This window comes from Notechis scutatus, chromosome 6, assembly GCF_049901735.1.
Source record: "Notechis scutatus isolate UNSWTSFEM ecotype Mainland chromosome 6, rNotScu1.2, whole genome shotgun sequence".
Lineage (NCBI taxonomy): Eukaryota > Metazoa > Chordata > Lepidosauria > Squamata > Elapidae > Notechis > Notechis scutatus.
The window spans coordinates 68,585,430-68,611,036 of record NC_142014.1 but is presented as its reverse complement, the minus strand read 5'-3'; the positions used below and the strand labels follow the sequence as shown (position 1 = coordinate 68,611,036).

Sequence of the window (25,607 nt, the reverse complement as noted above, 5' to 3'; positions counted from 1 at the left end):
CACCTCCAATATAAGTCAGCAAACTCACTTGGAAAGACTTGATAAATTTGTCCTACAGAAGGCTCCGCTGATCATGCCTGGAACAGAGGAATGAGAAGGTCCTCTCTGCTCGTTGACAGCTTCCGAGAATTGGAGGAGGCAACCAAAATATTTATTTTGCCTTCAGGGCAGCTGAAGAAAGAATGGGCCGATTGTCTTCTCGCCACCCTGCCTTGCAAACAGTCCTCTGTCTGGAGCGATCCTTTGGTAGGATTGTAAGGCAGCAAACGACAACGGTGGTGCTTTCGATCCACTGCCTCTCTCGATCCTGAATACTCCACCTCCACCTCCTCCCTCTCCACCCACCCACACCCTCAGCAGTAAGATCATATGATCCCAAACCCCCACTCTCACCCTACACTACCTTTACTGTATTCTCTCTAATAGGGCCCCACTTGCAATACTCAGAGCCCCTACTCTGCAAGGGCAGAGACAGAGCAGGCAAAAGTTTTTAGTCTTACCTCGTCATAATGTCACAAGTAAACAGATACAGGCTGGATTCAGTTCAGTTTTCGTTGCAATGAGCAGCTGGAATGTGAAACTCAATACAAAGGTGTTTGCTTACCTACAAATAGAAATAGCTGCTTGCAGCAAGAGACACACTCCAAAGAAGGCAGCAAGAACTATATTTCAGAGCAACCAGACTGTCTCAAGAGCAACAACAACAACAAAAAGCACTTAAAAGATTCATGGATTTATTATTTTCCAAAGCATCTGAAGGCAGGACAAGAAGCAACGGATGGAAACTAAGCCAGGAGAGAAACAACCTAGAACAAAGGAGAACTTTGCTGACAGCTAGAACAATCTGTGGAAGACTTTTCTCCAGATGTTGCAGATGCTCCAACACTGGAAGATTTTTAAGAAGACATTGGACAACCATTGGTTTGAAATGGGATAGGGTTTCCTGCTTGAGGAGGGGGTTGGACTAGAAGACCTCCGAGGTCCCTTCCAACTCTTGTTATTCTGACTGTTTCGTGGGCCATGATTGCATTAATAAAACACACCAATCTACGTGACTGGGATTCTTTTAAAAAAATAATAGGAAATTATGAAGTCAGAAGATTGAGAAATGCAAGTCAGACATGTATTCTGAACTCTATCAGTTGTGTTACATGCTCCTGACATCACAATGGAATAGAGATGTCTACCTACGTTGAATTGAATGTATGTGATAGTCAGGTGATGGATGCTCTCAAAGATGATACTGTATCACCAAACATCTAATAAGGAGCAAGGAAGGTCTTAAGTCCTGTATTTATTCCCTGAAATATCAGTCAAAGATGGTATACCAAGCATATATATTTTCACTATTCCAATGGGTTTGAATCAGTGGTGGTATTCTAATTTTTTTACTGCTGGTTCTGTGGGCATGGCTTGGTGGTGTGGCAGGGGAAGGATATACTGCAAAATCTCCATTTCCACCCCAGTCCAGGGGGAGTTTACTGCAAAAAACCCTTCCCTCCCCACCCTACTAACCTGCTTTCCAGCTCCATTCTCCTGTGCAGGACAACAAAAGAAGACCCAGCCGATCAGCTGGCAGACAATAGATGGGGGTGGGGCCAACCAGAGGTGGTATTTACCGGTTCTCCGAACTGCTCAAAATTTCCGCTACCGGTTCTCCAGAACCAGTCAGAACTGGCTGAATGCCACCTCTGGTTTGAATGAATGAGAAGAATCACACTAATCCATCAAGGATTCAAACACAAACAGCTCATTTTGACATGTCTACCTGGAATTCACTTTACATCAGGGTCCCCAAACTTGGCAACTTTAAGGTTTGTGGACTTCAACTGGATGAGGAATTCTGGGAGTTGAAGTCCACAAGTCTTAAAGTTGCCTAGACCTCTGCTTTACATAAATCTGGGCATGTGACTATTATTTATCTATGTACAAATCACTTCACGCAACTTACTAACTAGATTCTAGGTGGCTTAAAACCATGGCATAGAAAATATAAAACACAGTGCATCTGATAAAATGAAAATGAAAAGATCACAAATGCTGTGCTGTCCACTACAGAGGACCCTCCATTCTGAAAGTCCTACCAAGCTTTGATCATGCTGACCTCCAGGATCACAGAGTATTCCAAAGTGAAGGAACTGCAATAAGACCATCCAATAATTCTTGGATGAGAAACGAAACGTCTTCAAAAGAAAAAAAAACAAGAAAGTCCAGTTGCCTCCCCAAAAAGTACCTTTGGGTCAGTCATGACGTGGATGACTGAGACTCCCTACAGACTTTTAACTGCAATAAGACCTTGCCACATGTGACGCCAATTGCAGTAATCTAATCAGATGACAAAGTAATAAGTCACTGCTTCCAACTCCTCCTTGTCCGCAAAGAACCACGCCAGATAAACCAGCCAAAGCTGGTGACCCTCCAGATTGCTATTTGCTCCTTCAGAAGTAGCAGCACCATCAAAAGCAATTGATGGAACACTTATGGATTCAGAAGGTCTCTGTACCAACAGCAATTTTGCTTGCTGAGCTTCAGTCTGTGATGTTCTTGATCATCCAGTTCTTCGTGGCCCATAAGCACCAGGCCAAGTCTTCTCCTAAATTATGAGCTTGGCTTTGCGTACAGTTGTAAAGCTGGCTATCATCTCGATGATTCCTGGTCTCAAAATTAACAAATGACCTTCCACAAAGATATCATTTAAATATTAACATTAATAGGGAGACTGCCCCATATTGAACTATTCAAGGGCGCAACCTCTACCCACAAAAATACTATCTACTGGTAGAACTTCCTACTTAGGGAGACACAGGCTTAGAGGTGGTATTCAGCAGGTTCTGACCAGTTCTGGAGAACCGGTGGTGGAAATTTTGAGTAGTTTGGAGAACCGGGGAATCCCACCTCTGGCTGGCCCCTCCCCCATCTATTCTCTCCTTCCCAAATCCCAGCTGATCGGCTGGGTCTTCTTTGGTTGCCCTGCACAGGAGAATGGAGCTGGAAAGCAGGTGAGTGGGGTAGGGAGGGAATGGAGATTTTACAGTATCCTTCCCCTGCCACACCCACCAAGCCACGCCCAAAGAACCGGTAGTAAAAAAATTTGAATCCCACCACTACACAGACCCAATGCAAAACTTTGCCTCAACTCTCCAACTCATGAAGGTGACCCATAAGGGGGTACAGTGTTTCGTATTATGACACTGGTGCACGCATTTTAAAATTAATCTAATGAACCAGTTCTGTCTTTTACAAAAATTTCTTCTTGTAAGAAATGGAAGTATTTGGTGCACAGTTCTATGTTTCATAACCCAACAACAGTTCAAGCCCTAAAAAGACAAAGAGCCAAAATGAATCACAGTACATATATGAAGTAGGGGCGTCTTACCAGAGATAACTGCCTCTCTAAAACAGGAGTCCCCAAACATGGCAACTTTAAGACTTGTGGACTTCATTTCCCAGAATTCTCCAGCCAGCATAGCTTGAATTGAAGCCCACAAGTCTTAAAGTTGCCATGTTTGGAGACCTCTGCTCTAAAACTAAACACTGTGTTAAAAACAAGACCTTGTTTGATTACGCCATTCTTCTAACAAAGCAGTTTAGTTTTTCCAGCAATATAGAAAAATTACACTGAAGATTTGGAGAAGACAGAATCAAACATACAAAATCATTTTTAGAAATGATTGCCTCATTTCAAAGACTCCAGGTCCCCTATTCATCTCTTTTCCCCCTCTAATATAGCCCTTCTCAGAAAATACCACTTATTTGTCAAAAGCTCCACAAGACTATTGGTATCCTGCAGGAAAAAGAAATGTGTTTGTTGTTAAAAATCCACCATAATGACATTAACATCTGTTCATTGTTTAAAAAATAATATTAACTCTTCACTGCCCAGAAAAGCAAGGGTTGCCACGAGGAACTTTCATTTTGTTACAGAACTAGAAATCTGTGTTTTTGATTCTCTGTTGCCCACCAGATGTCTTCAGGGTGTATCTCGCAGAATTGGCAGCCAGCATTGCAAATGGAGAAGGCTGCTTTGCACTCACATAAAATTGACTGGAACAGGAAATACTTTATAGCTGCCTTCTCAAACCTGTCTCCTTCCAGATGTGTTAGAACTGGGTCTCCCATAATTCCTAGATAACATACTTTCTACATTTTTTCTGGAAACTGTTGTCTTAAATGTATTGACAGACCACCAGGTCTGAAAAACGTATGATGTCTTGATGACTAACTTAGCCTTCACAAAGATGGACCTTGAAAATTGCCTTGATGGGAAATTTTCTCAGGCACCAAGAAGAATCAGTTCTGAGTCATTGGTTTGTTTAGTAAACAGAGGAAGGAAATAGTATTATCTGTAAGATGCTATACACAAAACAATCAACAGCATAATTAGGATTTCATCTTCAGTTCAATCTAAGTTTATTCAATGGGCCAAAACTTTACATTCTCTTTAAATCCCAATTTGGTGAATGCCAATATTTCTATAGCTGTCAGGCCCGAATTACCAAGAATTATAGAAAGACTTATTTCACAGTAGTTTATGTTGCGTGCCTATAGACAGCAATCTTGCCAGACTAAAGCACCTATATGCAAAAATATTAGATATAGCCCGTGAACTGCTGGGGAAGGGGTTGCCTTTGCTCTCTTCCTGCATACCAAAGATTCCAAGCGATGTTGTCTCTTTGCTCTTTGGGAAAAAGCCTCTCTCCACTGCGATTCAGGACTACATTCCACCATATCGGCATATGAATATCCCTATTGTTTCAGGTTATTTGAAGAGAATGGTTCTCATGTGCCTCTTCAACAGGTCAAAGTAGACACAGCAACTACAGAACAGGACCTTTTTTTATGGCGGTATCAAACCATGGAACAATCCCGCTGGAGCAAGGATGTGCACCTAGTGAAGGCCAAAATGATGGCTACCTTGAAGCCTACAAGGCCATGAAGTCCCAGGCTGCCCCTTGACTCATACTTCAGCATAACTGATCACACAGAACTCCAAGAGGAGTTGCATGGGCAAGGGGCACTACTGGTTCTCCTGAGTCAGCTATTCCTCTCAGAGGTGGGTATTCAGCAGGTTCTGACCAGTTCTGGAGAACCGGTAGAGGAAAATTTGAGTAGTTTAGAGAACCGGTAAATACTACCTCTGACTGGCCCCGCCCCCATCTATTCTCTGCCTCCCGAGTCCCACCTGATGGGCTGGGTCTTCTTTTGTTGCCCTGCACAGGAGAATGGAGCTGGAAAGCAGGTTAGTGGGGTGGGGAGAGAATGGGATTTTACAGTAACCTTTCCCCAGGAGTAGGGAGGGATTTGGAGATTTTACAGTATCCTTCCCCTGCCACGCCCACAAAGCCATGCCCACAAAGCCACACCACACCCACAAAGCCAGAACTGGTAGTGAAAATTTTTGAATCCCACCACTGATTCCTCTCTACCACTGCTCCATATTGGTCAGCAACATCCCCTTCCTTCCCTATTGGGGAAGTAGATCCACAAAAGGTTCATTGAAGAGTCATAATGGCACAGTGGTTACAATTCAGTACTGCAGGCTACTTCTGCTGACTACTAGTTGCCTGCATTTTGGCAGTTCGAATCCCACCGGGCTCCAGGTTGACTCAGCCTTCCATCCTTCCGAGGTGGGTAAAATGAGGATCCAGATTGTTGGGGGGCAATAGGCTGACTCTGTAAACTGCCCAGAGAGGGTTGTAAAGCACTGTGAAGCAGTATAGAAGTTCAAGTGCTATTGCTATCTTGGACCATATCCAGCAGACACCTCTAGGTCTCCCCCCACTTCCTTTCTCCTGCCAGAGTCACATGGTGAGAGGGTCTCAAAGCCAGATATTTCTCACCATTGAAGGTGAGAAATCTCCGGTAAGTTTGCCTTGGAGTCCAGAGAGTTGTATCCCCAGATCCTTTGTTCTTCCTTCCACCAGATCCTACCTCTGACTACTAAAGTTTTTTAATTATTTGATCTCCTTTTACATATTATGTTACTCTTGTTTACAGTCTTCTTTTAAAGAGTTTTAAACTTTATAAGCTGCTTTGAGTGATTTTTGCTGCAAGGGCAACTTAAAGTACTGCTTATCAATTACTCAGAAGGTAGAACTGAGGCATAAGCAAGTTCTTCATCTTACGAAGAGTGAACATCTATGAGAACTGCAAACAAATACTGTATTAAAATAAGTTTTATTTCGATTATACCCATTATTTCTAAAATCTTCTGCTTTCTCCGAAAACATGCAACTGTAAAAAAAATCTCTGGTGGATGACTCTTAGTCCATTTCTCTAGCAATCTCTAAAGCAGAATATTCCTCATACTTCACTTTGTTATGCTCATTATAATGACAGGCTAACAAGATATGATATCAAATTCTTCTCTCTACTGCAAATCAAAGCCTGATGAGAAAACCGTATTTCTGCAAATAACTTCTCAGTCAAGAATGCAGGAAGTGATGCAAAAAAAAAAAAAAAAAAAAACCAGCAAGAAAGGGAAGCAATATTTTATCAAGGTGATAGAACAAAATATGATCTCTATGAAAGGTTTCCTGGGTCATTTGACTACTATGGAAGATGGAAAATGTATACCAAATATTGCACAATGGAATCCCTATAATCCTTGGGATTAAATTACTCTTCCAGGGTTTCATAACTAAAGGAGAAAATGCAGAGATTTAAACCTGTGTTTATAAAACTTCTCCACAATACTCTTTCAACTCTAAAAAAAAAAGTTATAGGTGACAGGCACATTTTGTTTAAAATATACCTATAAAATAGAATAACAGAGTTGGAAGGGACTTTGGAGGTCTTCTAGTCCAATCCCCTGCTCAAGCAGGAAACCCTATACTATTTCAAACAAATGGTTGTCCAATCTCTTCTTTAACACCTCCAGTGATGGAGCACCCACAACTTCTGAAGGCAAGCGGCTCCACTGATTAGCAATAGCAATAGCACTTTATATACCACTTCACAGTGTTTTCCAGCCCTCTCTAAGCGGTTTACAGAGTCAGCCTATTGCCCCCAACAATCTCGGTCCTCATTTTACCAACCTCAGAAGGATGGAAGGCTGAGTCAACTCTGAGCTGCTCGGAATCGAACTCCTAGAGTGACCAATGAGTTAGCCTGCAATACTGCATTCTAACCACTGCGCCACCACGGCTCTTTAATTATATTAATTATTCCAACTGTCAGAATATTTCTCCTTATTTCTAGATTGAATCTCTGCTTGATCAGTTTCCACCCATTCATTCTTGTCCTCAGGTGCTTTGGAGAATAGCTTGACTCCCTCTTCTTTGTGGCAACCCCTGAGATATTGGAACACTGCTATCACGTCACCCCTAGTCCATCTTTTCATTAGACTAGACATACCCAATTCCTGTAACTATTCTTTATATGTTTTAGCCTCCAGATCCTTAATCATCTTTGTTGTTCTTCTCTGCACTCTTTCTAGAGTCTCAACAACTTTTTTACATTATGGCGACCAAAACTGAATGCAGCATTCAAAGTGTGGCCTTACAGAATAACAGAATAACTAGTACAGGGTGTCAAACTGGCATCACATGGGCCAGATGAGTCATCTGCAGGCCATGCCCACCCCAGCTCTGCGAATGGGAAAAATGCCATGAAACGTCACATGACAGCAACATGACGCCACAAGTTTGATACCCATGAATTAGTGGAAAGGAAATCAATATCTACCACCACCCCCAACAAACATAGACAAACATAAAAAGGCAAATAAGCCATTGAAAAAGATGTCTTGGAGGCAACTATCTTAATAGCCCATCTAAAATTTAAAACAACAAATACTAGCCTGAATTTCTTTTGAAAATAATTTCTCAGTCAGCGTGGCTCAACTGAGAGGCTTTACCTTTGCCTTTGGCGAACCTTTTGGGGGAGGGGTCAGTGAATCAAAAACTCATTTGGCTCTGCTGGAGTGACACTGCCCCCATGAACAAAAGAGATAATTATTTACATATTTATTTCTAAATAAACACAGTCCAATCATGCATGATGTTGTGTATTTATTATATAGCAATGGTGGCTAACCTTTTTGGACTCTTGTGCCAAAAAATGAGTGCACAGCAGTGCGCACGCACTCACGTGCCACTACCTAGAATGCAATGCGCCCCACTCCCCACACTGCCTGCGCATGCGTGCGCATTCCACCCCCATCCCCTTAACTGCACTGCGCCTCACAGCTGATTTTTCGGCTGATTTGAGGGCTTTTTCGGCCTCTCAGAGGCTTGGAAAAAGCCTCTGTAAGGCTTCTCAGGCCGAATTATGGGTATTACCGGAAGTGATGAAACGGGCCTATAATTCATCCTGAAAGCCTTGCAGAGGCTTTTTCCAAGCCTCTGAGAGGCCAAAAAAGGCCTCAAACCAACCAAAAACAAATCAGCTGTGAGGCACGCACATGCGCAGTGAGGTAAGTTTGCCTGCGGCTTGCATGCTAGCACAAATGGCTCTGCGTGCCACTTGTGGCATGCGTGCCATAGGTTCGCCATCACGGTTATATAGAGAAACGTCAAATAATTACAAAAATGAAATACAAGTAAAACAAATTTATTTTCATGGGGCCCAGAGGCCATGCAAGAGCCAAGTCCCTTCTCATGCGGCCTGCGCAACCTCCCAAAATCATGTGAGATCAAGTCATGCTTTCAAGAGTAGTTGTTGTTGGGTGTTGATGAATGCTGGTGTATCACTCAAAATCTCATGTCATGTCACCATTGACATACATTTATGGGTTAACCATCACTGCTGAATATCAATGGGCAACAAATAAATATTAGCATTATTTCCTCTAGTGGAAATGCCGTTATGATCTGAAGCAGGTTGCCCAGGATGAAAAATATGGGCTACTGTTTCTCAGGGGTAGGAATGGACAACTCTGTCCTCTATTGTCCACCAGGAGGACAGCTTCCACCTGTCCTTCCCTCCTAGAGTAGTGTTTCCATCTCAAATAGTGTTCCTGTCTTCGGCTGTACTAGTTGTCCTAGTCTTACAGTGCTCAATTTCATGATAGGCCTCCATTCCAATAAGCAATTGCATGATGTGGCAGGAACAGCACCTCCGAAGGGTTACCATAGCAATAGCACTTAGATGTATATACCGCTTTACAGTGTCAGTATAATTCCCCCAACAATTTAGATCCTCATTTTACCTACCTTGGAAGGATGGAAGGATGAGTCATTCTTGAGCCTGGTGAGATTTAAACTGCCAAATTGCAGGCAGCTGGCAGTCAGCAGAAGTAGCCTGCAGTACTGCACTCTAATCACTGCGCCACCAAGGCTCATACCATCCTCCACAATCCTCCACATCTACAAGATACTTTTTTCCTTTAGGTCTTCATTTCAACAGTGGAACGGTAAAATAGCAGGTTTTTTTTTTCCCAGAGTTTATGCTCTAATGGTGAAAGATCTTTCTCATTCATTTTTTCCCTGCAAGTTCATTGATGAGACTTTATCGTTTCCTTTCCATTTTTTTTCTTTTTTTTAACTCAGTGAAATTGACAAGAATCCTGCCCACTTCTTGCCTTAGCCCAAACTAGGGGAAGAATGATAAAATTACATTTCCTTTCTGTTTTTTTTTTTTTTGTTGTTACCAGTAGACCGGTGGATGCACCAAAATCATGCATGAGGAGAAGTCAACAGAGGGCAGCTTATAGCAAAGATCTAATCAATAGAAAGCACAGATCCTTTAAAAAAAATCATCCACAGGGGGAAAAAATGGGATTGTTGGTTGCTTTTCTAACACAGATAGAGGAGAGGAAGAAGTACGGAATTTGGAGATGTGGTAAGCACTGTCCAGTCAGAGCAACAGGTAGCATCATGGCCAAAATGGGTGAAGGAGCTGAAATCAAACTGATTTACACGCAGGAGTCGAGCAGCTTAATGTTGCAGTGCACGAAAGCTCCTAGATCAGTATTTCCAGTTTCAGCAACTTCAAGATATGTGGTCTTGAAATCTTAGAATTCTTCAACTCCCAGCATTTTGGCTGGGGAATTTGGGAATTGAAGTCCACAGATCTTAAAGGTTGGAAATATTGCCCTAAGAGCTGACTTTAAAAACAGCTCAACAGGATGTGCCTTTCTTTGGCCCCAAACAATCTCCAGTAAAGTAATGGAAAGCACTTTAAACATCCAGTTTTCAAGTGAGGAATACTTGAAGAAAACTAAACTGTTGTTTTCCCCCCAAAAGTATATTCAACAGTTTGGGGAAACAACACTGGAAGATGCTTCTAGAAAGAAAAGTGTCATGTGTTTTTTTGTTTTTGTTTTGTTCAGCTGCTCTTCTATGGTTTCAGAAGAGGAGTCAGATGAGGCAGCCTGAATAAAGCCAGAACTGAGGCAAGTCAAAGGGTTAGACAAAATAATGAAGAATTATCAAGTTTAGGCTCCAAAATGTGTTGCTATTTAAACAAGACGTCAGGATTCCGGCAGTTACCCCAATTAAATCATGAGTCTCGAGCCAAACTTCCAAAACTTCAAAAGGATTTATTGGGAGTTAACATGTCCGGCACTGCCTGGGTGTAGCTGACTCTGAGACACATAATTCATTGTCACCCTTGACCCTGGTTTTCCCCCACCCCCAGTTAGATATTTGCATTGCAAAAACTTCAGTCAACCTAGTTACTATCTTTAAAAAACTATGTATGGAATGCACTTTCAATTTCCAAGCTGTTGCACTGCTCTTTCCAAGCCCTTTCCCCCCTCCCTTTCTGTTGGCAACTCTAAAAAGACCACAGAAATATTTTATGAGTTGGCACAAGACTCAATAGGAATTGAAAACTGAAGATACGGTAGATAGATGGAGATAGATAGATTGACTTATTTTAGGCCTGAATTTAGAAACTAGTCCACTCTCTATGCTTTCATCCATATATTCTTCAAGGGACATGAATGATGTTTTGATCCTCCCAAAGGTGATTTTTTTAAAGGCAACTGGACTTCCTTTGTTTTTCCTTGAAGACATTTCGCTTCTCATCCAAGAAGCTTCTTCAGTTCTGACTGAATGATGGAGAATATAAGGATTTATATTCCTTGCAGTCTTCCTCCACCATCCAGTCAGAACTGAAGAAGCTTCTTGGATGAGAAGTGAAATGTCTTCAAGGAAAAACAAAGGAAGTCCAGTTGCCTTTTTAAAAAATCACCTTTGGGAGAACCATGATCTGGATGGCTGAGACTCTCCATAGACATGATGCTCTGATATTTCTCTCTTAAGGTAAATCTGTTCCCCTTCCCCATATTCACAAAAGAGCTTGAAGTCAACTTGAAGTCATCTTCAGTTCTGTCAAACTTTGAAACACTACAATAGAAAGGTAATAGCATGTATGTGGTTTCCCATTGCTTTCCTCCAAGGAATATTTTTCAACTTCCCAATTAGCCTACGGCTCAGGATTCTCTAGTGATTTTTTTTATCAAACTTTTAAATGGTCCAATTCTCTTTTGCTTTTTGGGGTCTGCCAAAATTGACTAAGGGCTGCTATCTATTGAGGCTAGCTAACCAAAGGAGAAACATAATCCAAGGAAGGAAGGAAGGAAGGAAGGAAGGAAGGAAGGAAGGAAGGAAGGAAGGAAGGAAGGAAGGAAGGAAGGAAAGAAAGAAAGAAAGAAAGAAAGAAAGAAAGAAAGAAAGAAAGAAAGAAAGAAAGAAAGAAAGAAAGAAAGAAAGAAAGAAAGAAAGAAAGAAAGAAAGAAAGAAAGAAAGACAGCCCAGAATAGGTCATTGGTTCTCTATGGGAAGATGGAAGTGAAAGGGACATACCTCCAGAGCAAAGATCTTCAAACTTGGCAAGTTTAAGACTTGTGGACTTCAACTCCCAGAATTCCTGAGCTAACATGACTGGAGGAGGAATTCTGGGAGTTGAAGTTCACAAGTCTTAAAGCCGTCAAGTTTGAAGACCCCTGTGCTAGAGAGATGTTCCCTGAGGGTGGGCTCCAGCACAAGTCCAAAACCTCAGAAGACTAAACCTCTGGTGGCCGACCCAGATTGGATCCTGCAATATTATCCTGGAATACGTAATATTCACCTGCATTCATAAGAGACTAATGCTTACTGGAGTCTAGAAAACAGGTGAGGCATCCAATGAAAACATAGCTGTCCGCAAACTCTTATGAAACTTTGGCATGGTAAGGAAAGAGCGTGACTTTAGACACTATAGTTGAGCTAAACCAGGGTGGGATTCAAATTTTTAACAACCGGTTCTGTGAGCGTGGCTTAGGTGGTGGGCATGGCTTGGTGGTCATATTATTGGCTGGGTGTGGCCAACTCAATATCACTCACATTGAGGCACGCATCTCCTCGCCTGGCCTCTCATGACTGTGGGGATGCTGCAACAGTCGTAAATGTGAAAAATGGTCATAAGTCACTTTTTTCAATGCCACTGTAACTTTGAATGGTCACTCCACACAAGCAAAGTACCAGCAAAGGAGGGGAAAACCACTCCAGAGAAGTTCCTGAGACAGGAAGTCTAAACCTGCCAAGATTGTAATAAGGGTTAACGGAGAGGCAGTTTCTGGAAGCAACACCAGAATGTTTCCTTCCTGCCTTCCTTACAGGATTAGGCCAGTAATTTCTTCTAACAACCGGTTCTCCAAACTGCTTAGAATGTTAACAACAACCGGAACTGGTAGAATCCCACTCCTGAGCTAAACTAATTCATTTCAGTTGCTGTGAGAGGATTGTCAGACTTCATAACAGGCATGACTAGAAACCTTAAATCTCTCTAACCTTCATTCATTCATTCATGGACCAAACAACAACAGCCTCAACATCTGGATAAGTTGCCTCAATTGAGACAATATACAGTATATAATATTGGAATCAAATTCTCAATATTGTCTAGGATTTAACACTAGGCCTTCTCCTCCTGCCTTTTTGAATCCATGAGATTTTTCCCAACCTAGACATTTGGGGGCATCTGTTCAGTGCATAGTGATGCTGTCTGGGCTAAAAATTGTTGCTTCCAAATTTTGCTGGCTTCAGTTTTACAATCACTCAACTGAAAGCGACTTCTGCAAAGAACTATGTGAAAATGCCCTTATCGTACCAACAATCCAGCCACATGCTGTATTCCTATTTACAGCTGGACCCCAGCCTGTCCTGTTTTTCCACCAGGTCAAAGTATTTTCATTTGTAAAATCTTTCCCTCTGATGGTATTTGGGAATGCTATTTTTATCCCTTTGGTGGATGGTATTTTTAAGTGTTTATAATGCTGCTGTTATGGAAATGATCTTAAAATACGCATTTCTGAGGATTTTCTAGAGCAGCATTTCTCAACCGTGGCCATTTGAAGATGTGTGGACTTCAACTCCCAGAATTCCCCAGTTATTCTGGCTGGATAATACTGGGAGTTGAAGTCCACACGTCTTCAAATTCAAAAACAGTAGAGGATATACCAGTATTTAAACACATATGTCATTCTACTTCATTTGATGGGACTACAAACAATATTTTTGCATTTATTTAAGACTCTTTTAATAAGATTTGATGACCAATTAGGTAAAGATTTTTTTATCTCCCATATTGCACAGAAATTCATCTTGTAAGCCCTGCAAAACAAATCAGAATTGTTCTTGTAAATATAAAGAAATCACACATGAAATGACAAGTTTTGATGCCATAGGTACAGAGGGCTGAATTTTCAGGCTGGATTGAAAGCATGAAAATAGCAGGAATGGCCCTCTTTTGTCTCTTGCCCATAATCTATTTTGATATGTAACATATTCAGGGGTGGGATTCAAATTTCTTAACAACCAGTTCTGTGGGCGTGCCCTAATTTGTGGGTGTGGCGTGGTGGTCATGGGACTGGATGGGCATGGCTTGTATGTAAATATTGTAAATATTTATGTAAATGTTGAATTTTTTATTAAAAAAGGAGCAACTTTTACCTAAAACAAGGCAAAGTAGGCAGGCAGATTGAGTTGCTTGCAGAATCACACAGTCACTCACAGATCTACCTTTCTTCAGTCTGCTGCCTGAGTCTGCACTGAAACATAGAAGCTTCAGTCCTAAGGAAGTTTCAGCTCTGTTCTTGGACCAGTGGTGCGATTTGCTGGTTCTCTGAATTTTGCAGAATCGTAACAACCGGTTCTAGAGAACTGGTCCGAACCAGTAGAATCCCACCCCTGAACATATGATATATCAACATGGTATCATTTGCAAGCGTTGCTAACTTCACATCACATGAATCCAGAACCTGAATGGCTAAAGCAGAATCCCCATCCTAGCACTCTCAATGCAGCTGGGAATCATGGGAGCTGTAATGCAACATAATTGGAGGTTAGCTCGGTGTAACATTGCCTTAGGACAATGTTTCTCAGTCACAGCCACTTTAAAATGTGTGGACTTCAACTCCCAGCATGCTAGCTGGGGGATTCTGGGAGTTGAAGTCTACCTATCTTGAAATTGCTGAGATTAAGAAGTACTGCCTTAGGCCACCAGATGTCAGGCATGAAAAAACAGATGAAAGTCCAGTTAAGCTAATTTATTGTTAAACAGGCTATGCATAGGAATCTTCTCAACTAAGAGGTAACACCTGCTTTTTTTTGCCCTTGTGTCAGAAGCACCAAGGTGCTTCTGGGTTGAAGCCAGTGACATCACTGTTGCCCTGGGGACACCCAGTTGGAGGCTCCTTTCATGTCCCTGGCAGGAGAAGCCACAACAGAGCTCAACTGTTGTGGTTCGCCGGCAGCCTGTGCAGACGGCAGTAGAATTGGACAGTGGGGAAGAACAAACCAGTCCGGGAGTCTGGGGAGGACTCGGATGAGGGTCCTGCATCTGACACAGAGATGGGGCCACCATCTGGGAGTGGTATGCTGCCTCCGGAACCTCCAGAGGTTGGCAGCAGTGAGGCCGAGGAACAAGGGGAGCCTGTTCCCAGTGCATGTGTGCGCAGAGCTGCTAGAAGGCAAGAGCAGCTGAGACAAAAGGGGCAACTCGGGAGTAAGGCTTGGAGGTGATTGCGCCTCCCATAAGGTATAAAGGAAGTGCAAAGATAGGAAAACCTTTGCAGGAAAAAACATCGTTCGTTCTAATTGGTTTGGACTCTGAAAGCTCTGTGGTGAATTTGTTCTTTGTTTGGTTTTGGAAGGATTGATTGGGACTTTAGTCGTTGGCAGCACTTCAAGTAAGATAAGGTGCGTTCTTATCAGATGTTTTACGAAGGTTCCTGGGACTAATTATAACCGGTTAAGACTCATTCTGGGCTGTGAATGAAGATGATTAACAGCCATTGAACTAAAATAAAAGGGTTTTGGATTTTATATGTGTTTGTTGGTGTCTCAGGAAGCCTTGGTCAGAACATCAACCCTGCCCGACTGTAGCTGTCAAATCTTGAATGTGGGCTAACTATCCTCCTGCCCAGTGTCCCAACTACTTGAGCCACTGTGCTTCTAGCACCTGCTTGTAGTTAGAGAAGGTTCCATGGAATTTAAGGAGTGGGGATTGAATTTAGCTCACTTATGGCTACATAGATCCCTTTTTTCACTCCCACCACAGTCTCTGTGATTCCTTCCCCTACACCAGATTAAGACTGGGGATATAAATTCCTGCTTGGTGATGACATTTGCCAGTTGACTTTTTTCCTCTCATAGCCCAGTCTTGGAGGAAAAATAAAACAGGAGTAGATCATATATCTTGCCTTGAGCTCCTTGGAGGAAAAGCAGGCTAAAAACCAATGAATTGCATTTGATGTTATTTGAAATTATGAAGGAGCAAAAAATGAGACATTGCATTGATGGTTTTGGCGACAATCATATGTCTGCCATAACATCCAGTTCTTGGCTGAGCAACTAGCTAAAGTATCCAGCTGCCAGCCTATGTATGTCTGAAACAGAGCTACAGGAAGGACTCCAATATAAATACCATAGGCTATTTGAATGGATTCATTTGTCTGTTTTTCTTACAAAGTTCTCAAAAAGCAAAAATATACTACCAGGGAAAGAGGCTTCTAATGTGCAATGTGGGTGGAGCCCTTTCTTCTGAAGGCATGCCATTTCTATAAGCAGTTTTCGATTTTGAGAGAAAGGAGATGATGGGGATTGAACCAAAAATGGAATAAAATCTCCTTAAGTATGCCAGTGAGAATCCAGTCTCCTTTTCTTGAACTGAACAGCCAAATAGATCCTGAACCTTTTGCAAAATCCACAGCGGGACCATCAAAGAATACATTGATAGATACCATCAAGCAAGATACCCATTTAAAGTTAGAAATTAATTAAACAATATGGTAAAACGTCAGAAATATACAGAGAGCTAATCCCTAAAGACTCTGAAAGATGGATGTGATCTAAAGATGAAGGGGGAGGAGAGAAGGGAAAAAAATAATCCCCTCAGTCCTAACATTCACTGAAAAGGGTATTTGGATGCCTAAAAGCAGCAGCATACCAGCTGAAGTGTGGCTCTGCGGTGCACTGCAGGAAATTACACCACAGTCAAATAGCACAAGCATAGCCCATTCTGTCCCAGCCACAAAGCCTTAGAAAAAAAAACTGGTTAAGGATCAAATGTGAGTTCCCAAGAATTTTATATCTTTCTTTACTTTAAGACATGGATAATCAATTTCAGACCTCACACTGTAAGCAGGCCTGCCCAAAACCATATTTTTCAGAATTCCATAACACTAGTCACATATCAAACATGCATATACAAATTATAGCCCTGCGGTAGTTTTCTTTGGAGCCAGTTTAGTATAGAGGTAAAGGTGCTGATCTAAAAAGCAGGAGAGTAAGAGTTCTAGGTCTCCCTTAGGCAGGGAAGGTAGATGGGTGACTTTCTCTCAGCCCAATATTATTAATAATTAGAGACAGAGGGGCTAATTCTGACTGCACAAGACCAAACCTTAAGAACAAATGTATAATAAACCAGAATTGGGAACATAGCAGCAGACAGAAAATACCACCTTTGCTAAGTAGTTGAAGAAACAATGGACCACCTAACTTGCTGCTGCAAGGAGATCGCACAGACTGACCACAAACAACAGCATGACAAAGTAGCAACAATAGTCCATTGCAATATCCGCAAGTGCCATTTGCCCACAAGCAGGATCTATTGGGACCACACAATAGATAAAAATAATATAAAATGAAGAAGCTAAATTGCTCTGGGGCTTTAGAATTCAAACAGATCTGTCACATAGCACCCCAGACTTAAAATAATTGTCGATAAGAAAAGAAAAAAGCTGTTTTGCAGCTCATGAGCATGCACATGGAAAACCTGTTTGCATCTCCTTAAAGCAAGCAGCTGTTTTTATCCCTGGGATGGTGCAACTGTCACGAAATCCCAGGAAAACAATGGCTGGCTTAAAGACTATGCCTCCCCTACCCCCGCTTTTTGGAACTGAATCTGAACTGCACAGCTCTTATCATACAAAGCATATAGTAAGGGGACAATAGGCAGAAATTATGCATATTTGAATATACTACACTAATTTTCCCAAGTTTACCCTGGGAAAAAAATCAGTGAAAAAAGTGCAACACAAAAGCAAAATAAATATTAAAATGGGTATGTTAGTAAATAAACGCATGTGCAACAATTTGCTTTTTGGTTTTATCACAAGCTTCTAAATATCAGGTTCTAAAGAGAACATGTTTGTTGCCTACCAATACAGTATTTCATTTTAAAAACAAACCCTTGCTAATGGGATAAGTGAAATGATTTGCATATCATAGAATCTACGCCCGCCAACATTGACAGGGCAAGCCACTAGTATATAAAATGAGGGCAAACCCTACACCCTTACTAGCATTGATGATGTTACCTAGTTTGGTAATGAAATATCTGCAAGAAAACTGCCAAGCTCAGAGCACACCAAGGACCTCATAGTTTAACCCTAAACTACAAATAGTTAGTTATTTAGTTAGTTTACTTTATTGTCATTGCACCTCCTACAACGAAATCAAACACCATCTTCAATGCACATCATGACCATGCAAATAAACACACATCCTTCACACTCCACACATTGAATTGAAAACCCTGACACCACACCAACACTGCACTATACAGTAGAATTCAACAGAGCTACTGCCTGAACTGATATTCTATTAGATTAGGATATATTTTAGGAAATATTTCTATATTACTGCAGTTTTCTCCTCCTGCAGTACAACTATGTAAGGGAACATCATTAGGACATGGATTTCTTACATCTAACAAAATTGGGATCCTGAATGTGTGAACCTAGGCAAAAATATATCTGCAGACAACTTCCTTAGTGTCCACCAGAACCTGTCTCATTCTACTTTTGGGATTATCATTTTAACCCTAAATAAATTTTAAAATAAAGTTGGCTTATTGCAAAGCAAAGAACCAAACTCAAGAATCATTTCCTACAAAGTCTTTGTAGTCCATCTAAGACCCCAGGTGTTCTCCAAAAATAAAAAGGAACAGGCTGCCTACATGCCCCTGAAAAACAACATCAAGGAAGAGTGAACTGAAGATTGATAGTGACTCTCCTAAAAGGTAAGGTTACAAATGGTGGAAGCTGCCAAGCTTGTTTTTAGGTATATGGTTGCTTTGTGACTGGCCACGCCCACTGTGGGAGCCATTTTTGAGTGGGCAAATCCCACCCGGCAGCCATTTTCATTGTGTATCCAAGACATGCTGTTAAAAATGTCAAATGTTCCCACTGGCTCAGGGAGGCTTAATGAATCAGCCACAGTGAGAGATGATTCATCCTAAATTTTTGCAATAGTCAAGCTGAAATTTAAAAAAAACAGTTGAAAGCCTTGGTGATGTATACTAAGGCAGGACTCAGACTGATTGAAACCTCTGGTTATTCTTTCAATGGTGATATTGAACTGTTTCCAGAATTCTGTGTAGTGCATATATGGTATATAGCAGATGTGTAAACATTCTTTACAGCCCTCAAAGATGGGAAAGGTGTAATGGGGGCAAACAGTTTGGAAAATAGAATGATAAGCAGCTGCAGTGATTATGCTATAAAATTCTAGCCATTCCCACACAATACCCCAATAGATGGTTAACACATGGGTAATATACTAAACTAGTCCCCGAAGTCCATTTAATGAGCTGATATTTACCTTTTCAGTTGGGTGAAAATTGTATTCTGTTCAAATATCTGCCAGGTTAAAGCCTTTAGATATAATCTTACATAGCATCTCTTTTTAATATCTTACTATTATTTTCAGGATTTTTGGGTAGAGGCCATTATTTGACTAGCTGCACATGATTAAAATTTAACCGGATGCTCCCAGGAACCTTAGAGGAACAAAAACCATATCAGTTTATTTAATAACTTTCAAAGTGAAACTAAAGTCTTGTTCAAATCATGTCTCCTCTGATTTAATTAAATACCACCATGCATACTATAAGGTTCTGGGAATTATTAACAGAGTTAATTAAAGACAGGAGATGATACTTTACTTATGAAATCAGTAAAAAAATGTGATATTCCAAGCTTCCACCAAGAAAGAAAAAGAAAAATGGGCATTATTGGCAGCTGAACTTTTGAAATTTCACTGAACATAAAATACAGCATTTGTTCTCAGATTACATGAGAAAACCTAGATTTGATCACAATGGGGATCATAGTTGTAGTCCAACATGTTCTCATAGGAACCAGATCTACTTTACTCTATTGAAATAAGAATCAGCAACTTAAAATGTCAGAATCTAACCTGACCCTAGAGAACAATGACTTCCCATTCCTTCTGAATCCTATGATGGATGGAGCCAGGGGTGGGATTCAAATTTTTAACAACTGGTTCTGTGGGCGTAGCTTAGGTGGTGGGCGTGGCTTGGTGGTCATGTGACTGGGTGGACATGGCTTGGTGGTCATGTTATTGGCTGGGTGTGGCCAATTCAATATCACTCACATCGAGGCACGCATCTCCTAGCCTGGCTTCTCATGACTGTGGGGATGCTGCAACAGTCGTGAGAAAAATGGTCATAAGTCACTTTTTTCAGTGCCATTGTAACTTTGAATGGTCACTTCACACAAGCAAAGTACCAGCAAAGGAGGCAAAAAAAACTCCAGAGACATTCCTGAGACAGGAAGTCTAGTCCTGCCAAGAATGTAATAAGGGTTAACAGAGAGGCAGTTTCTATAAGCAACACCAGAATGTTTCCTTCCTGCCTTCCTTACAGGATTAGGCCAGTAATTTCTTCTAACAATCGGTTCTCCAAACTGCTTAGAATGTTAACAACCGGTTCTAGCGAATAGATGCGAACTGGTAGAATCCCACTCCCGGATGGAGCAATGTAATAAAATGTAGGGTGCTGAAAAGAGGTGGCATTCAGCAGGTTCTGGCCAGTTCTGGAGAACCAGTAGCGGAAATTTTGAGCAGTATCCTTCCCCTGCATGCCCACCAAACCACACACCCCAAGCCACTCCATGCGCACCAAGCTACGCCCACAGAACCAGTAGTAAAAAAAATTTGAATCCCACCACTGGTGCTGAAACAAATTGGGTTGGGAGTGGAAAAGAGCTAGGTTGTTTCTGGTTAGCATTTCTTCTGCTCATACTACACGCATTGTCAGGGTTCCAAGTAATAGACCCATAGCAAGCAAAACTCCAAGGCAGGTAGATTCCTCAAAGAATAACTGTATAGGATATATTATTTCTTGCCATTGACAGCTTAAATAAAGAAACATGTTATTAAAGGAATGCATTATCTTTCGGACCACGTTTTCTGTTGCAATCAATACAGCATCAGCCTGAGCAGAGTTTCCTCTAATGGCTCTTCACAATGAAAATGAAAGCTGAAAGCTGAAAAGTTTCAAAGATTGACAAAAACGTTTGTGTTCAATATCCCTATGCATATGACATTCTTGAAAAACAGGAAAAGGAAACTAACATTTCCTTAGAAGTTTATTCCCCTGACACTATTTTAACGCTGTCTGGATGCCTCTGCTAACAATATTTGCAGGCTAACAGCAATTCTATTAACACATTCTAGGAAAGCCTCTCATATTTTTAAGTATAAGTACAATTATTGCTGCTTGGATAGGAAAATGGTCCACCCAAATGAAGCCAAATCTGTCCATCTACATTAATGTTAGCTACATTGACTCTCAACAGTTTTCTAACAAAATGTTTCTCAACCTTGGAAACTTTAAGAGGGATTGACTTCAACTCACAGAATTCCCCAACCAACTATGGCTTGCTGGAAAATTCTGCGAATTGAATTCCACGCCTCTTAAATTTGCCAAGGTTGAGAAATTCTGAAGTCATGGGTCTTTTTAAACTGGAGATACCAAGGACTGACCTATCCAAATGGCACTTACACATTACAAATATCTCTAGACTCCTCATATCCCAGACTCCTCATCATCTATTTCAACTCCTCCCCTCAGGATGCTGCTATAGAGCATTGCATGCCAAAACAACTCGACAGAAAGATAGTTTTTCTTCCCTGTAGCATCACTTTGCTTCTTACAGCACTGTCTCATTCCTCATCTTTTCTCAACTTCTCATCTTTCCTACTATCTTCTCCTATTGGTATCTTATGCTTTATCAATTGTTGATTGTAACTTATTATTAAGGTTTGTAATTATTATTTATAATCTATGTCCTATTTTACCTGCTGTATGTACGCTGTGAGCTTATTCTTGTGTGTCCAATCACACTTGTCCAATAAAGAATTCTATTCTATTCTATTCTATTCTATTCTATTCTATTCTATTCTATTCTATTCTATTCTATTCTATTCTATTCTAAAGGAATTCTGAGGTCTGCAGTAGAACTTTTTTCATGCATCAACAGATACCAATTTTGAGTTCAGGTCGACAGAAAGAGAATTGCAACAAGAATGGTACTGAAGTTCAAAAATAAAATTCTGGATGAACAGATTTAAACACCTATTCAAATGCAAATGAAAGATAAGCTGAAAACTCTCTACATAGCTATTAAAAACTAAAGTATAGAATAAAGACACATCTGGATTGGTAACATTAAATACAAAAAAGATTTCAACACTGAATAAAAGTCCGCATTTCAAAAGCAACTACTAAAAAACACATTTAAATCATATTAGCCAACTTCAGTTGTCCAAATCATGCTCTATTTTGTGCAGGACAGGCTGTACCTGAACTACTAGGGAGTAACCTCGACCTCATCATATTGGATAGAGAACACTTACCTACAAAAAGCAGAATATTTTCTGATAGTATAAAGCAGATTAGCCATTATTATTCTAAGAAGTTTGTTCCTCCAATGGTCCCTGGGCTTAAAATATAAAGGAGCTGTGGTGTTGCAGTGGTTAGAATGCAATATTGCAGGCTAATTCTGCTGATTGCCAGCAGTTCATTTCTCACTAGCTAGAGGTTGACTCAGTTTTCCATCCTTCTGGGGTGGGTAAAATGAGGACTAAGATTGTTGGGGGCAAGATGCTGACTCTATAAACCCCTTAGAGAGGGCAGTAAAGCACTGAGAAGTGGTATATAAGTCTAGGTGCTATTACTATTGCTATAAAACATTTGTTATCCATGGCAAAAAAAAGTTTGCATCATATCTTGCTGGCAGTTTGATAGTCCCTGAAATGCTTTCAATTCTCCCATGACTGTGGAAGGCGAAAATGAACAAGTTAGAAACTATTTTACATTCTGAAAACATGCAAAAGTCTGCCTTTCCTGCAGATCCATGCTTATCTTGGATTGTGAATGGAGAATAAATGGGTGGGAGAAAACCAGCAATATTGAAAATTGAAAACAAGACATTACTGAAGAATGTTGTAGTCTAAACAATGTGTATGGTTAAAAATAATTTTATCTGAAAAGTATCCTGGATTGAAATATGTAGTATTTATAGTAATCAGGCAGCCTATGTCAAAAGATTATTTGCAGCAGCTAAAGAACTATAGGAGGTTACCAAAACAGCTTAATCCTATTTTTTTGTCTGGTGACAATGCTGAATATGAAGTCCTACATTAATTGAAACAGATTCCATTATCTGTTTTAAATGTCATTATGCATTTTCTTAAAATGTTTTATGAATTTGGTTTGGTTGCAATAATAGTCAACTAATGTTACAATAGAAAATGTGCAAATCCACGAAATATAAATATAGTCCTGTTGTTTTCATTGAATGAAGAACCTCTTTTTTTTCTCAAAAAGCTTCCCAACAAACTGGCATGGGGTCTATTGCTAATTAACTCTGACCAATTTCACTGTTGTTTGCTTTGATTGGTCACCACAGCAGGAAGATTTGCAAGCAAAGATGCACTCATGGAGTTTGCCTAAGATATTATTATTAATTTTATCTACTGACTGCCAAACCTTGAAGAACTCTTGACAGTTTATAAATAAGATACACAAATGACAAAGTACAATATACAAAGAGTACACAAATAAAACATCTCCACATTATCTGAAAACACAAAGTAACATTAAATTAATGAGATCAAAGCATTACCAAATCCAGGTGGGATCAAGGCTGTCCAAAACAGTTTTGTTTTGAGCAGCTTCCAGAAGACAATTAGGGTGGGAGCCAGTTGGATGTCCAGTGGAAGATAGCTTCCAATGAGCAAATTATACCATAATCAGAGGCTTGACATTCCATGAAATCTCAATTATCTCTTCCTTCTGTTTTGAAGCAACTGCTCCTTTCAAAACCGACCTACAAATAAACACTTTCAGCCTAATAGGACAAAAACAAACAGTGCCAGCTGATCTGTTTCTAAAACATTCTGGTCAATTTCACTCCTATTTACTTTTCCTGGGACTGTATCTACACCCAGGTAAAAAATTGGAAGGAGGGAGAGACAAGATCTCCAAACAGCTGGGATGAGTGCAGTTCATATTGGAAATAGAAAAGTTGGAAAAGGCAAGCAAATTGGGTGGGTTTTTAGTCTGAGACATCACTTTGTCACTCTACAGAGAATACTAATTGGTTTGTCATTGATAAATATGGGCTACCGCATAAGTTTAATGCTCCATGTAACTTTGTCCTGGCAGGTACCCTTTGGTTCTTTGATCAAGGCAGATACTTAGGATTTCAGACCATAATCTTTCACAGCCCCATCTGAAGATGTGGTAGATCAAAGCTGGAGTCTTCTATGTCCAAAACATGAGTTATATCAATATATTCGGAAACTAAAGCTTTATGATATCATGGCAATACAACATTTATGATAATATAAATGGTATTAACTTGTGGGAACACTGGCAGGGAGCATTGGAAATGGTGATCACATGTCACAGCTTTGCCACATTTCAGTCCCATGGGAGTCACAGGTCCTGGATTTTGGATGCATTTTTTAAAGTTAGCCCTTTTGAAATAAGTGTATTCAAAAATGGTTGCCCAGCAATGCACCATTTCACCCAGATGAAGGTTACAAGCAGACAAACAGACAAATGAGTTTGAATAATGCATAGATTTCTAGTTCCTGTATTTCAAGAAATCGATGATTGCTTTTCAACTCTACTGATTAATAAGATGCATCTTAGTTACCAAAACCATATCTGTATGTTCTTTAATGCATAGATCTAATAATATTTTATTGCCTGCCTTTATATTTAATTTCTATGTTGGTTTATTCAATCATTCAATTTTATCACTTTTGAGATGTTCTGGAATTCTCAACATTCTAGTCAGTAACAATATAAGATGTTGGGACTTACAGATCAACAACATCTAAAAAAAAATAGATTCCTCCACATTTCAACCTTTATGGACTGAGCAATGGTTTCCACCAGGTTTTGGAATTGGATATTGATCCAAACCAAGCTCAGCCATTACCCTATGTTGACTTTGTTATTCTATTTATAGAGTTGCCATTGCTACCGCATTATAGGCAGGGGTGGGATTCTACCAGTTCACATCTATTCGCTAGAACCGGTTGTTAACATTCTAAGCAGTTCAGAGAACCGGTTGTTAGAAGAAATTACTGGCCTAACCCTGTAAGGAAGGCAGGAAGGAAACATTCTGGTGTTTTTTAGGAAAAACCTATCATGTAATCTGCAACTCTTACACCGCAAAAACATGGACTACACAATTCAATCAGGGCAAAGCAATAGACGCAATCTACATAGACTTCTGTAAAGCCCTTGACTCAGTGGTACATGACAAACTACTCCTAAAACTAAAATTTTACGGTATCTCTGGACACCTGTATAACTGGATAGAAGCATTCCTGTCAAACAGACAACAAATGGTCAAAATTGGGAGCGTCCTATCAAATTCTGTACCTGTCAATAGTGGTGTCCCCAAGGCAGTGTTCTAGGACAAACTCTTTTCATACTCTACATAAATGACCTCTGTGATCATATTAAGAGCAACTGTGTTCTTTTCGCTGATGATTTAAAGCTATTCAACACCACAGACAATACTGCTACCCTTCAAAAAGACCTTGACTATGTATCAGAATGGTCAAACAAATGGCAATTTCAAATCTCAACAAATAAATGCTCTGTCCAACATATTGGCAAAAAAAAAAATCAGAAAACAAAATACAGGCTGAATAGTCAAGACCTTGCTGATGATCCAAACTCGGTCAAGGATCTTGGAGTACTCATCTCAAATGACCTAAGTGCTAGAGCCCACTGTAACTACATAGCCAAAAAGGCATTAAGAGTTGTTTACCTAATCTTACGTAGATTTTTCTCTGGTAATATCACACTAATAACTAGAGCATACAAAACATTTGCTAGACCAA

At 40.4% G+C, this 25,607-nt stretch overlaps 1 protein-coding gene across 14 annotated transcripts in view; it reads right to left on the bottom strand.

The window, feature by feature from the left end:
• Window positions 1-25,607, bottom strand: part of CALD1 (caldesmon 1) — a 258,563-nt gene that overhangs the window by 62,861 nt on the left and 170,095 nt on the right. The window contains exon 1 of one of the 14 annotated variants that reach the window (XM_087968679.1): window positions 29-500. The exons of 11 other annotated variants lie outside the window; for them this stretch is intronic. In XM_087968679.1, the coding sequence (XP_087824805.1) occupies window positions 29-75 (47 nt within the window). In that variant the 5' untranslated portion in view covers window positions 76-500. Of the gene's footprint in view, window positions 1-28; window positions 501-25,607 lie in introns of those variants that run through there. 2 more of the 14 variants (XM_087968680.1, XM_026678654.2) reach the window with 2 other exon arrangements.